General features: G+C 34.0%; 1 protein-coding gene across 1 annotated transcript; it reads left to right on the plus strand.

Annotated features, from left to right (window-relative positions):
- Nucleotides 1–6,623: 6,623 nt before the first annotated feature.
- On the plus strand, nucleotides 6,624–20,632 carry LOC123716149 (helicase SKI2W). Its single transcript, XM_045671731.1, has 21 exons — nucleotides 6,624–6,753; nucleotides 6,831–7,004; nucleotides 7,245–7,503; nucleotides 7,650–7,817; nucleotides 8,125–8,420; nucleotides 8,776–8,888; nucleotides 9,245–9,476; nucleotides 9,883–10,066; nucleotides 10,595–10,732; nucleotides 11,809–11,923; nucleotides 12,057–12,183; nucleotides 13,468–13,572; nucleotides 14,007–14,163; nucleotides 14,557–14,701; nucleotides 15,962–16,284; nucleotides 16,985–17,113; nucleotides 18,216–18,348; nucleotides 18,542–18,716; nucleotides 19,586–20,029; nucleotides 20,112–20,264; nucleotides 20,456–20,632. The coding sequence occupies exons 1-21, from the start codon at nucleotides 6,715–6,717 to the stop codon at nucleotides 20,600–20,602; spliced, it is 3,756 nt and encodes a 1,251-aa protein (XP_045527687.1). The 5' UTR covers nucleotides 6,624–6,714; the 3' UTR covers nucleotides 20,603–20,632.
- Nucleotides 20,633–21,053: the final 421 nt, after the last annotated feature.

Below are 21,053 nucleotides of genomic sequence, written 5' to 3' on the forward strand. Positions count from 1 at the left end.
ATTAAAAAATCTTATTCGATAGTATAGAATCGAAATGATCACATACCCTTTACTATAGCGAGGTGCTTTAAGAGTGTTTTTTTTTTAATTTCTTGGCCTGCACGGTTTATGCTTAAAAGTGGTTGTGGTGATGGTAATTTTACGAAAATCTGGTTTAACTATTTGTAATTTTTATTCATCTGACGTCTTTCAGAGTGCGCCATATCGGATACCGTAAAATCTTCTGTCTTTGCGAAATTGCTACTAATTTTGCTATAATCAAAAACACCTTAGGATTACTTGAATTTATAAATGGCAACACCAAATTCTTTATGGAAACCCTTACGTCATGTCGATGTCATTTTTTCTGTTAATTTTTCTTGCTTGACTGATCTACAGGAGTACAATCAAGTACTGGGAGTACTTTTATTAAAATAATTACGATAAACTTCGTCTACGTAAGTTTATTTTTAATATTACGTTAAACTAATATTCTTTTATTGAAATCATATTGATTTGCAGTGCTGCAAGCTACAAGAAATTCGCAATTCAGTGTAACTTGGTCATATTTAGTGTGAGGTTAGGGCTGCCACATTTTTTTAATTAAATAGATCAGTTTTATTATTTTTATCCATTAGGTTATTCTGCGAATCTTTATGTAAAAGTAAAGTTGAAGCTGAAATATGTTAATTGAAAATTAAAATCTTTAATTTCTTAGACGAACTATACCAAAACATATCGCACCTTTGTACTTTTAACCTGTAATGCGTCTTTGTCTCCTTTGGCATACCTATTTTCAATTTTTTTTGCCAATTATGCCCGTGCCTTACTGAAAGTGCAAAATGCCCGGATCGCGTACACAAATATTATTCATATAATGCAATCAAACCTTAAATTCATATATTTGTTTTTATTATTTTAGAACATGGAAGATTTCAGTTTAACACATCGGTCCACATACAAAAATCATAAGCCTCAAAACGATTCCACATACCACGCCGAACTAGCGAAAATAAAGTATAAAAATAAACATAATAAAAAGCCTGGGGGCAACAATGACTTACCTATTCTGAAGGAAAACAGATAGTAAATGTTTTAATAGCAGGTGATTCTAGCGCTCCCCTCTTACAACTAGATTTAAGTTTTGTTGTATTTAATTACTTGAAAGGAAACAATAAACAACCTATTTTTAATAACAAACCGCCAGGTAAATGGAGGATAAATAATTATCTGGCTCGCCATAAGGATAAACTAACAACCCGAGCGGCACAAAATATCAAAAAAGTTCGAAAACTGTCAATGAATTTACTATTTGTTTCGCAAAATCAGAAAGTCAGTTAAATAAAACTCATTTCCCATTATTACTTAAATCTCTCATAGACGCAATAAACGTGACAAGCAAGGAAAATATAATTTCTGGCTTTAAGGCTACAGGGATAGTCCTTTTAACCCTGAATTTTTTTTTAAGGAAGCTTCTGTAAATCCTTTTAAGAAAACTATAAATAAAAAAGTCAGTATTGTTGAACCCGGTGCATCAGTTTCTTCTAACCAAATAAACCAATGACAGAAAGAAAATCGAATAAAAAAGGTCTAATAAAGAAACTGAAGGCTGAGGCTCTGAATCCTACTACATCCGGATTAGAATGCGAATTTCAAAACCTAGTACCTTCACCAGAACCTATTATGAATAAAACACCAGAATTCGACTCTACATCTATGTCAGGTGGAGAAAAAGTAACTATGTTATCTGAAATAAAATTCAGTCCATATAATCGTACTTACACTGATTTTAAAAAAGTAATTTGCAATTGCATGTAATAGATAAAACTCACTATATATATTCATCATTATTTCAAAACAGAAATTGATTTAAAATTATTTGACTATTACAACCCGGTAGCATCGACTTCCACGGGGAAAGTTGATTTGACTTTATCTAATCAGAAAGAGAAAACTTGGTAAAAAATTACTCATAATAAAAAAAGGTTATTAGAAGATGAGGGCAGTGATGTTGAGTATTCATTAAGAGAGTCTTCTGATGATGGAACTTTTATTTCTACATGAGAAGAAAGCGATACATAGAGTAGAGGAATTTGAAACGCATAATTTAGAAAAAACAACACAAAGTTCTTCAGAAAATATGGTAGAGAAACAAATTAACAGTTTCCTTCTCGACAGATTTAGAGAATAAGAAGATCTTCACAACATAAAACTTATTCGTTGTATGTTGGGAAGATTTTAGAGTTAACGGAAAATTCGCGAATGCTGGTTAAATTTATGAGAATAAAGAAGGCGGACCTTTTTTATTGGCCTGACGTGAATGATGTTAGTTTTATTCTGGAATCCGATGTGGTCTTAACAAACCCTCGAGAGGGTCGCCGGGGAACGTTTGAGGATATTGATTACTCAAAGTACAATGTCCAATAAATGAGTCATATAGAAGCAATATTCATAAGGACATTCTGATGGCTCGGAATTTAACAATAATTTCAAAACTAACATAATGAAACATTGAACCTTTGTTCAACTTGTTATCATAATAATATGTATTCGTAATTACGTTATTCACGATTTTTTTCAAATTCTCAAGAAAAGAAATTCAGGTGGATGTTGCTGATTTGCTTTTACATAATTTAATAAATTGTATTGTTATTAAGAAGTCCTAGAAATCTCAAATTATTTCTTGCCGATACCACTTCAGCGTAATTCTTCTTTATAGCCAAAGAAAAGATTTTTATATTTATTCTTTACTTAATTAATATAAGTATTTCATTTTTGTTTTAAGACATAACTAAAATGTGCAATATACTTTAGTGCCGGGAAACATCTTGAATATTCATCTAATTAATCTTGCTATAAGTTCCTAAGCTACTGTTGTTGTAATACATTGTACTTTATGTTTGTATTATTTAATTAAACTGATATGCACCCCGCAATAAACACGTTTTATTCTTTCGTGGTGCCTATGAGCGCAACACATAAAGGCAAAATACAAGAACATAAATTGAAATACTACTGAAATCTAAATGTTAGTGAGTTGGACAAACGAAATTGAAGTGTTTGTATGTCCCACCGCATTTTATAAAATGAGTTGGTACATTGTACCACTTCATTTGAGTATTCTGTTTTGTATTATTAGTACCTTTATGTACTCTCTGAAAGTATTTGGCCACATTTTGAAAATACACGTTCGGATGGAACTGACGTAGCACATATGAAAAGTCTCTTTTTACGATTTCATATAATCGCTGATAAGCAGTTTTTTTCTGTTGCCACCATTTAAAAGTGTCTTTATTTCGTGGTAAAAGTGGTTCCTCTAAATATTCATCCACTTCAGGATTTGTATTTTTAATGAATTCGTCTTCTTCTCTGTCAAAATCGGACCAGATGTTACGATTTTTCGTCATCGGCTCAACAACTACGGTTTCTACTGGATTTTCAATTAAAATTTCAGCCTGCGATCGTAAAATTACATTTGCGATCAAAAGTTTTAAGTTCGTACAAGCACGTAGCCCGTAAGAAAATTCGTTATAAAATCCATGTCTTTTAAACCTCGGATCTAATAATGTACGGTCCGCAAATATGTTATTATCCTTGATATTAAGAAATCTGGTTTTTACGTCATTTAATAATACATCAGTCATTTTTTTGACTGGCTATGCCATATCTTGGGATAAAAAATCTCCGACATTCTTTATTTAAGGCGTTAGATATTAATATCACGTTAGAAATTGTGACTTTCTTTTCAGAGCTCATTTCTTCCATGAATTCCTTAAAAAAATATAAAATTTGGTTTGATAATGACATAATTTCTATATCATCATTATTTATGTTTGTTATCTCGGGATATTCCAATGTTATTACAGACATAAGACTTTTTTTTTGTTTCGAGCACTCCAGTGAACAGATGTAGCGTTGAGTTCCAGCGGTTTACGACGTCTTGCTTAAGCTTCAACTCTTTTTCCCTTGTTTTTGCATAGTTTTTAGTCTTTCCGACGCAAGTGGACTTCGTCTAAAATATTCTACTATGCTTTTAATTTTCATCTGCGTGAGTTTAATTTCTTTTAACGCTTTTCTTTTTACGTATTTAAAATATGAGCAAAACAAGGAATCTGCTCCCACTTCAGTAGTCTTACGGCTGCTTTTATATTATTAGCATTATCAGTTGTTACAGATACAATCTTATTTGTAATATTCCAGATTCCTCACACATTCTCAATATTTCATTTTAAAAATTTTCTGCAGACTGCCTATCCGAGTACTGATAACATTCTAATACTTTTGATTCTAGTTCAGTTTTATTATTAAGGAAATGAGCTGTAAGTGATACGAAGTGTTTATTTGGCTTTGAAGTCTATCCATCTATTGTTAAAGAAACGAAATCTGTGTCTACCAGGCATTTCTGAACTTTTTGTTTTTCGATATTATAATAGTTAACCAAAGGAGCATTTGATAATGTTTTGCGACAAGGTATTGTGTAGTATGGATTCAGTCCATAAATAAAATTACGGAATGTGTTACTTTCAACAATGTTTAGTGGCAAATCATTTTTAGCAATAAGTTCTACTAAATTCTTGTTAAGCTGTTTAAATTATTTGGCAGACAGTGGTTTAAAATAAATAATCATTTTGTATTAGTTGTTTTGACTGGTTTTGCTATGGTAGTTCCAAAATTTAAAGAAGCGGTATCTAAAGCAATATTTGGGTGCCAACTGGCAGGCAGTGAAGGGCCAGAAGTAGAAGGCAGCGGAGAATTAGAAGTAGAAGGCTGCGATACGTCACCTTCAGTTTCTTTATTATTGTTTTGGTGGGATGCAAAAAATACGCTGGGATGTTGGGATTTTGTGTGACGGGTTAAGTTGTAAGGACCACCACCTTTATAAGACATAACTTTAGCGCAGATATTACATTTAGCCTTAACGTTTTTAAATCGGTAAAATATTGCCATGCTCTAGAAGATCTCGTATCACGAGAGTCCGTCATTTTTTTTATAAAGCAAAAAAGTCTCATAACAGCACCATTAGATTAAAAATGCATGTATTCGTAGATCGCTGATTTTATTAAATAACTAAATTTTATTTATAATAAGTTATAAATGTATACTCCGGTACAGTGTAGGCATATTATCCGTCATTTATAATTAATTTAATTCATATTATACATTTATACATGCACACATGCTAAAAGTTAAAATTAATTTCCCATACACTTCTTCTATTTAAGTTTTAACAAATTTTGGCGGCAAACCAGCGTCCGTGTGATAATTGTATTGATAAGAAGATAGTTACATAAGAAAAAAGAATTCGAACCTTTAATAATTCTTTTTAGGGACAATTAGGGTACAACTACAACAAATTAATAACTCAAACAGAATTAAAACAATAACAAAAAGAATCCGTGCGAAAGTAAGAAATACGAACGCGCAAATCAAGTTATTTATGCATACAAAAACAAATTACAATAATGTCATGTCACAGTGAACAGTCACTGTCGTCATTCAGATATCGTTTCAATCAGTTGCTCATCTGACTCGATTGTTAATTATTATCATTTTCCTACATGAGATGGGAGAGTAAGGAAAAAAATCCATCTCACCCGTTCACTCATTCATGACATACGACTCACTGCCTCAATTACATTCAGCGTCTCTCCAGTGTTCAAAGTACCTCAAAGAGTTTGAAGCGGTACAAAATGTGTGTTTGAGGTGATGCGACATTTCACAACTTTGAGTGTGTGGTGACATTTGAGGTGCCTCATGTACGAGGTGCGCAACACTACGGTGCATTGACGCGGTCCAAACAAGATTCTTAAGTTTATGTAGGTAGACTTCTACGCTTGTAAATTGCATTTATGTACTTTTATACCCACCAAGGAATCACTATCTTAAACATTTCAAGTTCATAAAAACTAAATAAACATTTGACAACACTTATATCTTTCTCCTTATTGTATGAAGAATTTTGAAAAGTTTGGTGAATTTGCCACTTTCTTAGAAAAAATATTACCAGTGCTAAATAATGTGATTTTATTATTTTCATATTGATGGATAGAGGCCAAGTCCTGCTATATATTTTTGTTCGAATGCAATTTTCCTATTAAATATTATTTTATTTTCGTTTGGCAATCTTAGCAGTAGTGATCATAGACTTGGGCACATTTTTATTTAGGCATTTAATAATGAAAATGATTTTTTTAATTATAGGAAGAATTTGCTCTTGATAAAATATATATTTAGAAATAAGTAACTCTTAGCATCTTCTTATATTTTTTAATAAAAAAATCTAATCATATTTTTCCTTTTCTTGGCCTGCAAGGTTTGTGCGTCAGCCATGCAAAAAAGTTAGGATGTGTGTTATTAGATTTATTTTATTGGTTTGGAAATTGGATCCGAATTTTGAAAAGGATCAGATAAATTATGTATATAATAAGTACATAAATGATTATAATTTTATATTGTTATGAAAAATTAAACTGGCTAAAATTCTATATACATCAATATTTATATTAGATAGAAGGATAGAGATTGAAGTAGGAAAAGGAATTTTAATGGACAAAAGCGAATCATAATTTTTTAGACCCAAAAAAGTGGCAAAGTCAGCAAGTTTAACGGTAAATTGCCAATTTTCTTATGCCAAAGTCAGAAGCCGAAGAATTGATTTGAAAACCAAAACAAATAGCATACTTCGGCAATTAATGATTGTATAAACTGTTTTTAAGAATTAAGAGGCTTCTAATAATGCCCGTAGAAAATGATGACGAATTTTCTTTCATCAAGGTAGACTGATTTTAGCGGATATCATCTTATAATACTATTGAAAATATATTTTCAACTCGCCTGTCCTTATGTTTTAGCCGCCACCAATTTTCGATGATTTAAATGAACGTGTAAAGGATTATTTACTAAAGCCGGAGAGACTATCAATACACCAATGGGAACGTTCTCAAAATCATTGGCATAGGACTCCAGATATAGATTCCTTGTTCAGAATTGATGAGGATGATATTGGCCTAGATACTACGCTTGAGGTAGCTATTTTAGATATTTGCTTGCTGTACTTCCTTTGCCAAATAAGCAAAATTAAATTACACCAGATTTAGTCAGTTATACATGCATACAAACATAAATTGTACTTAAATCATGTTTGGCTTCTTTGGTTATAAATTACTATATTCATTTTTATACCAAAAAATATTTAAAAAAAATTAAAACTCTTATTAAATAAATATAATAATAAGCACAATTACACAAATAAAAAAAAATTACAGGTAGTCCGAGATTTGTTGACAGGTGAAATAGTAGGTTTAAAGGAAGTTAGTGTACCATTGGAAGATGATGAAGACAGTTTATCTATGTCTCGAACACCACTGCCCCCAGGCTTGGCTACAAGAGGGACGATTACACAAAATCCATTCTTACCAGCTGGGTTTGAAGAAGAGTTAGAACAGATGCTAGAAGAAGCAACTAAAATAGGAGAAGTTACAGTAAATCTTGATAATGATGAAGCAGGAAAATTTTTGGGTGAAGGTAATGTTAAGTGATAGCTGAGTTGTTGTTGAATGTTGATATCAAATTCAATTCTTATGAAAGTGACAGTCACAAACTATGTGTGAACTTACCTTATGATTTGATTAACTCTATGTGCTAGAAAATAATTTGTCTATTATTTTAAGATATATTATGTACCCCACCTGGTTGTCAAGAAAATGTAGTCTTTTCAAGTGATGGATTCACTTTGAAAGACCAACTAACAGATGAAAACAAACAAGAAGACAAACTAGAAGACATTCAAATCAACATAAATTTAGAGGAAGTTGTTAATAACAACACACACTTAGCAGGTAATGTGCTTAACTAAATCTCAAATTAAATATACATTTATTTTCATTTCAGTATTTATATACAAGGAAATAATGTTTAAAGAACTTAAAATGAGACACAATATAATATGTATACGAACAAGACACTCGTCGCCGTCAGCCGTCCGAATTTGAATTGATTAAACGTAATAGCTAATATTACACATTTTAGAATTGAGCTAAGATGACAAAACACATGTACATTTATTATTTTCTAATATGTTTTTCATATTGTAAGGATATACAATAGTATACATTTCAAACACAACATTTCAAAAACTTTTTTCAGGTCTTTGGCAAGATGACGATGAAACAACTGATCAAAAGGTACCAATACCTACAAAAAACATTGATATAGATGCAGAGGACAGTGATAATTTCCTGGAGAGTACGATTATCAAACCACCTGTGGTGCTTCCAGAAATACCAGTGCTGAATATTACCAATGCCTCTGTAAAATCTGGTGTTACATCCACAGAATGGGCAGAAATGATTGATGTTTCCCAGCCAGTACCAGAATTTAAAGAAAAAATCAAAGATTTGGCCCATGCTTATCCATTTGAATTGGATAACTTCCAAAAACAGGTATACACAATGCAAATATATTCATAGAAAATTATCACAAAGTGTTATTTGAGGTTTATTTTACTTATCTTTTATTAAAATGAAAGTTAGTATATTTGTAGATTAGCGCTGATACATTTTTAATATCAAAACAGAAAGTGGATTTGTAACTGTAATAATAGTATTGTCTTTTGTTAAAATAGCTTTTACACATTAAGAAAAACACTTTTTGAACGGATTAAAGCTATGTATTATTATTAAAACTTATAGTTATTTACATAATTCTAATTGTAATAATGATTAGCAGCTGAGGTAGAAACCTATTATTGACAACAATTCTTGTTTCGAATTCAATTTGGGATTTTTTGGATTTTAGGCAATTTTAAAACTAGAAGAAGGCCATCATGTGTTTGTAGCGGCTCACACTTCTGCCGGTAAGACCGTAGTCGCTGAATATGCAATCGCTATGTCTAGAAGAAATTGTACAAGGTAAACATACATGATATTCAGAATCTTTATAAACTTCTAATAGAAGATTATTGTTTATATATCTAAAAGGTCGTACTACAATAAACAATGTCCAAATAGCTAATGACTAGATTTTAGTAGAGCAAATGCACTCTCATAATGGATAATTAAGTTTGGATAAATCTCAACTATACTCTGTTCTACTTTTAAGAGTAGAGTTGAGATGACAAGAAATTGTCATCTCAAGTTGGGTTGAGTTCTATCAGATATAACCTATAATTACTGTACTATATAAAAAAAATATTAAAATGTAACTTATAATGTAAATTATGTATGAGGTCAAAAAAATTAAAATTCTATATTGTCGAACGTTACAGAGCAATATACACATCGCCAATAAAGGCTCTGTCAAACCAGAAGTACAATGACTTCAACAAGACATTCGGTGAAGTTGGTCTATTGACTGGGGACCTTCAAATAAACGCGACGGCCTCTTGCCTCGTCATGACCACCGAGATTCTCCGTTCTATGCTCTATTGCGGCTCTGACGTCACAAGGGATCTAGAATTTGTGATTTTCGATGAGGTCCACTATATCAATAATGCTGAGGTAAACGGTTTAGTTATTCGCTCTCGCAGCTTATTATTTATTATTTAAATATTATAGACAGGTATTATTTTCTTTTATTTTTGTCTATTTGGCACTCCTTAGTTATTTGCAAACAGACCAAACTTTAATGTATACGAAGTCGGATCATCATTTTTAAAAAAATTATAATCCTTTGTGAAGGACTTTTAACAAAAGAAAAATTTATTTATTGTAAAATTTGTATTAAAACCAATATAAAGAGTTGGTTGGATGGTAGTAAAATACTATTCTATATCAGATCAAGGAAATGGTTTATTTATTTTCTCCCATATAAGATATATGTTTACAGTAATGACCTTTATTTTTGTTTCCATATTAATAACCCATTTGAAGTTGGCTATAAAAAAAATTATAAATATAATTCCAGCGGGGCTACGTATGGGAGGAAGTGTTGATATTGCTTCCGGCCCATGTCACAATAGTGATGTTAAGTGCGACTGTACCAAATACACTCCAGTTCGCGGACTGGGTCGGTCGGACGAAGAAACGAAAGGTCTATGTAGTGTCCACTCCTAAGCGGCCAGTTCCTTTGTGCCATTACTTGTATACGGGTGAGTTCAATCACTAAACGCAAAACTAAACTGCATCCCTGACAAAAAATTTTAATTATTTTATTTTATTTAAAAACTTTTAACAAATGTCCATCCGTACGATATCGTCTCAATAAAATAAAATCCTTTTTATAAGGATCATAAGTGGCTCGAAAATACATGGCGCATGCGGCGTTCCATTTAAGGCTTGAAGTGCGAGCGAGAGCGCGGAACGTGCGACAAAGAGGCACAATCGGCCTCCGAGTTCGGCAGCGTTCGACATCTGTCTCTCTCCTACTTGAGTGAGCGATGAAAAGAAATTGGCATAAATGTATTTATGCGTACAAACAAATGTAACTTCAATTCAATTGTGATTTCCTACTTCTCTATATCCATACAAAATATCTATCAAACAAATAAAATTAAAATTTTCTTTTGAAAAAGCAGCCATTGCATCAGTATTTTCTTATGACGTTGTCACGTTCAACTATCGTCAGTCAACCGATTTTCTTAACTAATGTAATTCAAAGGTAAACATAAAATTTACAGGATCCGGTGGAAAGTCAAAGAACGAGAGATTTCTAGTCGTGGACCAAGAAAGCAAATTCCAACTGCGGGGATACAACGAGGCGGTCGCCGCGAAAAAGTCCAGGGAAAATGATTACAAGAAAAGCTTTGGACCAAAAGGTAAATATTGAAAGGAATTGATGCCGGAGTTTCATCCCTTGTCCCATTCCCAGATGTCGCTGCTTGATTCCATCTACCCTTGAGAGTTTAATGTGTTCACTTAAGCGCCGGCTAAACGGGCATCTCCTGGACAGGCGTGCCTTCAAATAGGCCGCATCGTACTTAACATCACGTGAGATTGAAGCCAAACGTCCGTCCAGTTCTGTATAAAAAAATATCGAGAGTTAATAAAACACTTTTTAAACGGATTGAAGCTATGTATTATTATTAAAAACTGATAATTATTTTAATACACAGCTCCAATCCGTTTAAAAAGTGTTTTCTTGGTGTGTAAAAGACAATAATATCGAGAGTTAATAAAACACTTTTTAAACGGATTGAAGCTATGTATTATTATTAAAAACTGATAATTATTTTAATACACAGCTCCAATCCGTTTAAAAAGTGTTTTCTTGGTGTGTAAAAGACAATAATATCGAGAGTTAAGAAAACACTTTTTAAACGGATTGAAGCTATGTATTATTATTAAAAACTTATATTTATTTTAATACACAGCTTCAATCCGTTTAAAAAGTGTTTTCTTGGTGTGTAAAAGACAATAATATCGAGAGTTAAGAAAACACTTTTTAAACGGATTGAAGCTATGTATTATTATTAAAAACTTATATTTATTTTAATACACAGCTCCAATCCGTTTAAAAAGTGTTTTCTTGGTGTGTAAAAGACAATAATAACGAGAGTTAAGAAAACACTTTTTAAACGGATTGAAGCTATGTATTATTATTAAAAACTTATATTTATTTTAATACACAGCTCCAATCCGTTTAAAAAGTGTTTTCTTGGTGTGTAAAAGACAATAATAACGAGAGTTAAGAAAACACTTTTTAAACGGATTGAAGCTATGTATTATTATTAAAAACTTATATTTATTTTAATACACAGCTTCAATCCGTAAAAAGTGTTTTCTTGGTGTGTAAAAGACAATAATATCGAGAGTTATCAAAGCAAGTGTTTCAGATATTTACGTCGTTAATGCATTTCTGGGACTGTAATATAAATATATACATTGTTGTCAGGTGGCAGACAATTCGGTAACCCGAAAGCCGAACAAACCATGTGGGTGGCCTTGATAGACCATCTGCGGTCTCATGATAAGTTGCCCGTCGTAGCCTTCACTTTGTCCAGAAACCGGTGAGACCTAAGCGATCTTTATAATTTTTCATTAAATATCAATATTAAAGGTGGCAAGCTTTTATTACATGATATAATTAAGAAATTTGTATTAATAATTTAAACTGAAATTATATTTCCTTGATGGCTTTAGGTGCGACCATAACGCGGAGAATCTCATGTCAGTAGACCTAACAACGGCCAAAGAAAAAGGTCACATTCGTTCCTTCTTCCAGAAATGTCTGCAGAGACTGAAAGAACCGGATAGGAAACTTCCACAGGTATTTAGAAAGTTCGTTTTTTTTTCATGTAACACTGCCAGAAGGCTGGTAAGTGCGTTGCCGGCTTTTTAAGAATTAGTATGCTCCTTTTTTGAAGGACCCTAAGTCGAAGTGGTTCGAAAAAACTTTTCTAGCTGCTGCTTGCTAATCGCCATATTCGTTTTTAGACCTGGCCTTTCAAGGGTGGTGATTTTTGGGGTACCAAGATTTCATACATAATCCTGCGGTTAACATAAATTATATATAACAAAAACAAATACACTCAACATATAGCCAAAGATGGAATCTATATCTCTATAATTTACACAAGACTTCATTACTTACACTTTTAACTTTTACTACTATTATTATTATTATTTGTTTCAACACAGTGTTAGTATTATTAGAATCTTTTTCTTTTCTTTCTTTTTCTTTAAACTAGCTGCTGTTGTCTCTGCCAGTATGACCAGCGCTGTGGAACAACTCTGCTCCTCAGCATAAAGCTGAGCCAGTTACACACACACGTGTGTTATGTGTATATTACACCTTTTTCTTAAAAATTTTTTTAAGAAAAAGTTAAGTGTTTTTTTTTTTATGTTTGATTATTGTTATTTTAGGTGATTCTGTGTGTGTGTTTTGTTAGTAATGAATGTTATGTCTATGTCTATACGAAAAGGTTCGAACATTTACGAAATTAAAAATTATTAAATAAATTAAACTGAGTACCTAATTCGACTGTGATGTATGATGGTGTGTGTGTGTGTACCACACATGTGTGCTCATGAAGGAGGTGATTAAACAAGTCAAAGCTTAAATATTGATCGTTGTCTGTGTTGACTTGAATCTACTAAATATGATAATTCACTTTAAGGAAATATTCCTTTATTTCTCATCCGGGAATCACGTTCGAACCCTTAAATTCCAACTAGTTATAATAGAAAAAGTTAGTTATGACTGTAGAGGCGAAGGCAAAGAAAAGTAGGCCTAGGTTCAAGTGGAATGCGGCGTAAAATATGGAAACACCTCTCACCTATGGTCCTCCGTCTGTTAACCTGTGGCAGAAGACCACAAATAAAAGTATAAGCACAAAAAGCGGAAGCGTAAGCAAACGAAGCGAAGCGTATGCACACGCGTGACTTCGCGTCGGCGGTTTAGTCTTCTCTAAGGCGCGGGAGCATATAGAATGGTCACCTCCTCCTACACTTGAAGATGACACTTTTGTCAGACTGAGTGGTGTGTACAGAGAGCACTATAGGTAACTGGATGGCGTGAGCAATGACAAATTTATCATAATTTCGTTTGTAGGTAATCAGACTGCAGCGTGTTCTCGAGAACGGAATAGGCGTGCATCACAGCGGCATATTACCACTTCTCAAGGAGATCGTGGAAATGCTGTTCCAATCGGGTTATGTAAGTCGATCTCATTTATTGGTGTAAAAGATTCTATTTACATATCAGCTGATAATAAGCGTGATATTTGATGGTTTATCGATCGATGGCTGACCATGCGTGATACTCGTGAATGGTGCTACTTGTGGTGAGTGGTCGAACTTGAATTGTTTGCGGTGATATTAGTTATTTCGACCACGTATTTGCGTGTTGTTATGTGCGTGCTCCTATTTCACCATGCCTGATGTCATGTGGAATATGGTGTGATGGTTGCAGCGCCTTACAAACGTTGTGTAATACAAAAAAAAATTGTCGATTAAAAAGAGTGGCGGAGAGTATATTGCCAGTTCTTCTCTTCCGTTCTACGCCCTTGATTTGAAAACTGGCACTGGAACTGGAGAGTAAATGTTAAATGTTTTTCAAGTTTTTTTTTGCCTAAAATATTACGTTTTAAGGTAAAAATATTATTCGCGACCGAGACATTCGCGATGGGTGTGAATATGCCAGCCCGTACGGTCATATTCGACGACGTCACCAAGTTTGACGGCCTCCAGTCAAGGAGCTTGGTTCCTGCGGAGTACATTCAGATGGCAGGACGAGCCGGTAGACGAGGTTAGTCTTGCTGCAGTGAAAGGTTTTACTATGCGGCTCAACAGGATTTCATAAAGTTGTATCCTAATGTACAATTTGATATAGCATTTTTAAAAGATATCCAAAATAATGTAATTAATATAACATACACAGTTATTTTTTGTATATAGTAAATTTGAAGATACTAATATGCTAATCTTTATATCTATTCTCCAATTGTTTATATAATTTTAATTATTATGTTTCACGCCGGTTTCCTTACTATATATATATATATATCAATGAGTATGTCGCAATTATCATTTGTTATATGTTTTTGGTTAAACAAAACGACTTTAGCGTGTTTGCCACGCAGTTGTTTGCGACGCGTTATCGGTTTAAGAGGAGAATTTCATAGATCTTCCACGATTCCAGGTTTGGATGACACGGGCACAGTGATAATTCTATGCAAGGATGGCGTACCAGATCAAATGACGCTCAAGGAGATGATGCTTGGGACGCCTCAAAAGTTGTCTTCGCAGTTTCGACTCACCTATGCCATGATATTGAGTCTTCTGAGGTTTGTTAAATTTATATGTATTTAGGTAAATTCAAATAATTAAAAAAAATTGTCTTTAATGACATCGATTCCTCAAAAACACGTTGAGATATTATTATAATTTGTTCGATCAAAGCACAAAAGTGAATAAATTTGACTTGATACTAACTTTTTAATTTTATTTTAAAAATCTTTCTGAAATAAAAAAATTGTAAACTAACTTATGCCAGCATAATTTCCGTCTTGAACCAATGGCGCTACAACCTTTTAGGTTGGGGCCTCAGATTTATGTATCTTTTCCGTGATCATTTGTAACAGGCAAGTAGGTGATCAATTTTCTGTGTCCACCGTCGGCTCTTTGGGTCTGGTTTCCTTACGAACGAGTGTTCAATGCGCACACAGAAAGTCAATTGGGGCACGGCCAGACATCGAACCTACGACACGAACTGTCTTACCGTTGCTTTAACAAGACTTAGGTGGAGATATAATAACAATAGGCTTTATTTCCAAAATTCAATTATGATCATTGAAGTCTCATTTATATGAACTCTAAAAAAATAACTTCTAACATGAGGTAAAATACAATGTAACATTGCATGTAACGTTAGGAACTATAACTCGCTTGCATTGTCAGGTTTTGTTTTGTCGAGTCTGTCGTATGTGTCGTGGACGAGGTGATTCGCCACTGGTTATAATTAGCTGCATGGTCATTATATTGTTTTTGGATATTCTTAGATTTTTCAGTGTCTTGAACCAGAAATGTATTCATAGGGCTTATATAATATTTGTTAACAATAGTATTGTCTTTGGTTAACATAGCTTTTACACATTGAAAGAAAACAATTTTTTAACCGGATTAAAGCTATTTGTACTATTATAAACATATAATTATTTTACATAATTTTAAATTTTCCGACGTTTCGCGTGCTTTACAGCGTGCGTGGTCACGGTGACTGAAGACAAAAGGTGTTGAATGTCAAAAAGTATCACAGCCGTAGAGAAAGTTGTGTTTTTTAAAAATCTGTATTTTTTTACCCGGAGTTGGTATAATTATGTAAATAATTATAAGTTTATAATAATACATATAGGTTTAATCCGGTTAAAAAATTGTTTTCTTTCAATATGTTAACAATGTGACTTCTATGTCTGATGTTCAATACGATTTTGACATACGGCGTTTAGCTCTAAGCCTCGACTCTGAATCTCCAGAAATCGCATACCTGGCTAAAGTCATTCTTTGATTAATATAGAACTAATGAAATCTCTCTAAAATAATTTTAGAGTGGCAACAGTGTCCGTTGAGGGTATGATGCAGCGTTCGTTCCGAGAACTGCACCAAATCCTCCAAGCCGATACCAATAAGAAACTCCTTCAGAAAGCGGAATTGGAATATTCGGAAAAATGCAGTTCCCCTCTGACTCCACATTTGGCCCCATTGGCCACGTTCTACGACCTCTGTACGGCCTACGTTGAGGTTTTGGGGGAAATTATGCCCTTATTGTTATCGCAGCCGAAAGTTAGTAAGGAGTTTGTGCCGGGAAGAATTTTGCTGCTATCGGCTGGACCCTACATCAATCAGCTCGGGATCTATTTGAATGGAAATGGTGAGACAATACTGAATTATTTAAATAATTTCAGTCGCAATACACGAAAGGATAAAGGAGTTTCTACGAGTTACCAAATTATGACTAAATTCAATGGCGGGCCGATCTGGGGTTGCAGGATTTGCAAGTTGAAAATGGTATTGTCTATTGTTGACATAGCTTTTACACATTAAGAAAAACAGTTTTAGAACGGATTGAAGCTATGTATTATTACTCAAAAGTTAAAATTACATAATTTTAAAATAAAATAAAAATTTCGACGTTTCGCGTGCTTTTCAGCGTGTTTGGTCACGGTGACTGAATACAAAAGGTGTTAAATGTCAAAAGTAAACACCTTAAGTCATTTTTGCAAAAATCCGTCATCTTTTAAATATCAATATCAACTTTGGGGCAATAAATACAGATAACACAACTTTCTCTACAGCTGTGATACTTTTGACATTTAACACCTTTTGTCTTCAGTCACCGTGACCACACACGCTGAAAAGCACGCGAAACGTCGGATTTTTTTTTAAATTTAAAATTATGTAAATAATTATAAGTTTTTAATAATAATACATAGCTTCAATCCGTTCAAAAAGCGTTTTTCTTAAGTTTAAAATGATTTTTTATATGGCTGATTGTTAGGTGTACCTGAACGTACCACTTTCTTTGCAAATATACATATATATAGATATTATTATTAATTTTGAAATTCCAGGTCCCCGCCAGACGCCATACAAGGTGTTAGTGCTAAACACAGTTGAGGAAGACTCGAATCGATACAATTTCGACCGCGACGAGGCTTGGTACCGCATGTTGAGCTTCTCCTCACTGTACGACCATATCGGTAAGTTTTTTATGTAAAATATTTTTTTAATAAAACTTCGACTCGTTTCACATCATATTTATAAGTATAGTAGTATTAGTATAGTTATATTTCGACACTCTCACGGTACCACAAAAACAGGTTTTGCTCGTCCCGCGCGTACGTATGCGTGCACGTAACCTGGAAGTTGTGCGTGCGCCAGTGCGTATTTGTGACTTATTGTTGGATGATCATATGCTTAACGATTATATATTATTTTGTTATCATTAATACATCAAATCTGTTAATGAATTTAAAAATGGTGACCGGCTTACTTGAGGTCCGTGTACAGCTTGCCAGTGTATAGTGAAATGTGTGTATAAATTTATATGTAATAAGTATCTGTATGAGAAGATGAGACCTAAGAACCTAACAGCAACTACGGATCGCTAAACAAGATGTACAGTGTATAGTGAAATGTGTGTATAAATTTATATGTAATAAGTATCTGTATGAGAAGATGAGACCTAAGAACCTAACAGCAACTACGGCTCGCTAAACCAGATGTACAGTGTATAGTGAATGTATAACAATAAGTACTGGAAGTCTAGACCAAGAGACCTAAGGATCAGAGGTTAGAAGTGGTAAGATTTTGGTAAAGCTATCGGGCATCACCATGATAATGAAGGGCTTGAAGAAGTCTTCGCCACTTTTAGATGAAGCGAAAAATTAATAAGACAACAATATTACAATCAGATTTATTGTTTTAAAACACCATATTTATACTATTCGGACCTATTGACACTTTATTTAATTAACACTTCGTTGCATGTACAAAAACATATTACAATTGACATAATTAAATAAAAACTACTATATGGATAACTTTCGAGTGTGAGTAACCAACCACTGTGCGAAAAAAATTAGCTCAAGAACCGCAAAGATACATAAGACATTTAGTTACTTAGACAATACTAATGGGTCAAAACAAAGCAATTAAAACATATGTAAAAGGTGAACAGGATAATATTTATAAAAAAAATCTATTTTAGCGTTACTCTATGGGTTATATATATTCTCCTACCAGTAATAAATATGAATAATAAAATCTGGACTATGTGAAGCTTTTTATTAATAATTTCAGGTACCGAGGAAAGTACAAAAGAGCATACGATACTTTGCATCGCTCCGAAGAACGTAATCGCCGTCACTCGGACCTGTCTCAAGATTGATGGCAATATCATCATTCAGGATTGGGAAAAACGACAAATGCCGAGGTACCGTAGTTTTTTTTTTTTTACTATTGTTGCCTGGAAGAGATCGCTTATATTCGAAGAGTGACGAAATTTACGATAAATACACCTATTATTATATTATATTTGCCCCTGAACCTATATGTAAACGCTTTCATATACCAACGTAGCCAATCAGAGGCGAAAACCTATATTATAAACATACACATTTTTAAAGGTTCAAAGACGCCCCAGTGGGTGCAAGCTGCGCGAGCGCAGTGCAAGAGCTGTCGCGCTTGAGCCACGCGGCTCGTACTAAAGTCACTCCCCTGGAGACTATCAGCCTCACGCAAGCCCTCAATATCTCCACTGGCGAATTGCTCCACGCGCTCGATAAGATGAACAAACTCAAGGTACACGGAGAGAACCGGCAATCTTATTTACTATGCGTCAATTTATATATTTACAGAAATTACATGCTTTTAATCTTAACATATATCGTATTCATGTAATGACGTAACAGTCTTGTCAACACAAGAGGTTTAGCAGTGCTGTGACCTCAAATTCCAAAAACTGTATATTATTATTTGTTTGTACGTTACTCCGGGTCACCGCTTGCAACTCTTTAAAGCGCAAATTCGACCCCACTTGGAGTACTGTTCTCACCTCTGGGCGGGAGCTCCTCAATACCAGCTCCTTTCGCTTGACCGTATTCAACGAAGAGCGATTCGAATCGTCGGCGACCATTCCTACCTTGACGTTGCGTAGAGATGTGGAGTCTCTCTGCATCTTGAGTTGTTCCGACTAATACCCGCAGCTGAGTTTCATTATCGAACCTCTAGGGTGAATACAAAATACCATCCGTAAATGAGCTATTTTTAAGACAGTTTTTGCCGCGCACCACCACTATGTGAAACCAGTTGCTAACTGAAGTATTTTTCGACTTTTTGGAATGACCCTCTTTCAAGAAAAGAGCGTACCAATTCTTGAGAGGCAGGCGAAACACTTGCGAGGTCTCTAGCGATGTGAGTGTGGGCGACGGTATCGCTTAGCATCGGCGAGCCTCCTGCCCATTTGCCCATTTATGTATAGGAATACCTAAATAAAATCTACTTCTGTAAGAGAACCCGGCTCTTGTTCAGTGCGATTGAGAGGTGTTCTAGATTTTCAAGGCACGAGACGATCTTTATTTATAAACCTAAATTTATTGCTCTGTCTCTTCTCATCATAGCGTTGATACAAATTTACGAAAAAAATATTTATATTTCTAACATTATTTTAGGCGCAAATAGAAGCTCAAAAGAAAAGCACAGCCATCGCGAACTTCAGGAACGAATTCGCAATCGTATACGAAAGGAAGCAAGCGGAACGGAAACGCGATAAATACAAACGGCTTTTATCCTACGAAAGCCTCGCTCTGTACCCGGACTATCAGAGACGACTTTTGGTCCTTCGGGAGTTGAATTATATCGACGAACACGACAGCGTCATCTTAAAAGGAAGGGTCGCGTGTTGCATGGGTACCAACGAGCTGATTATAGCCGAATTGGTCTTCCGTAACGTCTTCACGGATAAAAATCCAGCAGAAATAGCGGCGCTGTTGAGCTGTTTCGTTTTTCAAGCGAAGACCCATGTCGAACAGGTGCTGACGGAAAAGCTGGATGAAGCGGTTAAAGCGATTCAGCAGATTGAGGACGATCTGTCGGGTATTGAGGTTAAATACGGGGTAAGTTTTTCGGGGTATTTTTAGCCTCGAACACTTATATAACGTAATCTGTCAAATTATTGTAACACAATGTCTCGTTCAGGTTTCCCAATTTGAGGGCCAACAAGAGAGGTTGAACTTCGGTCTCGTGAGGGTTGTATACGAATGGGCGTTGGAGAAACCCTTCGCTGAAATCATGGATCTCACGGATGTACAAGAGGGAATTATTGTTAGATGCATTCAGCAGTTACACGAGGTACATCCTTCTACAAAGATCTCTACTTAAGAAAAGTCTTTATACTATGAGAGTTATGCAGAAGTTTTTAAATATTTAGTAATCTAATCGTATAAATTAAAACAGGAGAAAGAATTATAGTGAAGTAGGAAAGAAAAAAATATGTTTTTTTAGTAATTTTTGTTAATCTTAGCCGTTATATTTGTTTTCAGCTTTTAGTAGATGTAAAAGACGCAGCGGTGGCCATAGGTGATCCAAAATTGCAAGCAAAGATGATGGAAGCCTCCACAGCTATCAAGAGAGATATTGTATTTGCTGCCAGTTTATATACGACACAAAAAGAAGCTCTTAAGACATGAAAATTGCATTATTTTAAGTAAAAGACTCATCTGTCTGCCACATAATCTATACTCAACAGTTTTATACCTTGGGCTCTAGACTTGTTGTATTGTATCATATTTTGTTAGTCTGATTGATAATAAAACGTATATTATATTTTAGAATTTTACTAAACAACTATCTATAAAGAAATAAATAAATATATTGTTGTAAAAATATGTGACATCTTTCTTAAATGATGTTTATATTAGAAATCTATTGTTAGATTAGATTCATATATATATATATATATATTTCTAATATATACATTATCTAAGAAAGATGTCGCATATTTTTTTGTAAAACCACATATACTAAAACACAGGTTCTCTTGCAGTCAAATGCTAGTCTTAGCTGAGCTAAGCTTTTAAGAAATAGATAATGTTTTTAATGATTTAAACCTACATTTCACTAGTATGTACTATGTAACTG

The sequence above is a fragment of the Pieris brassicae genome, chromosome 11 (genome assembly GCF_905147105.1).
Source record: "Pieris brassicae chromosome 11, ilPieBrab1.1, whole genome shotgun sequence".
Taxonomy (NCBI): Eukaryota; Metazoa; Arthropoda; class Insecta; order Lepidoptera; family Pieridae; genus Pieris; species Pieris brassicae.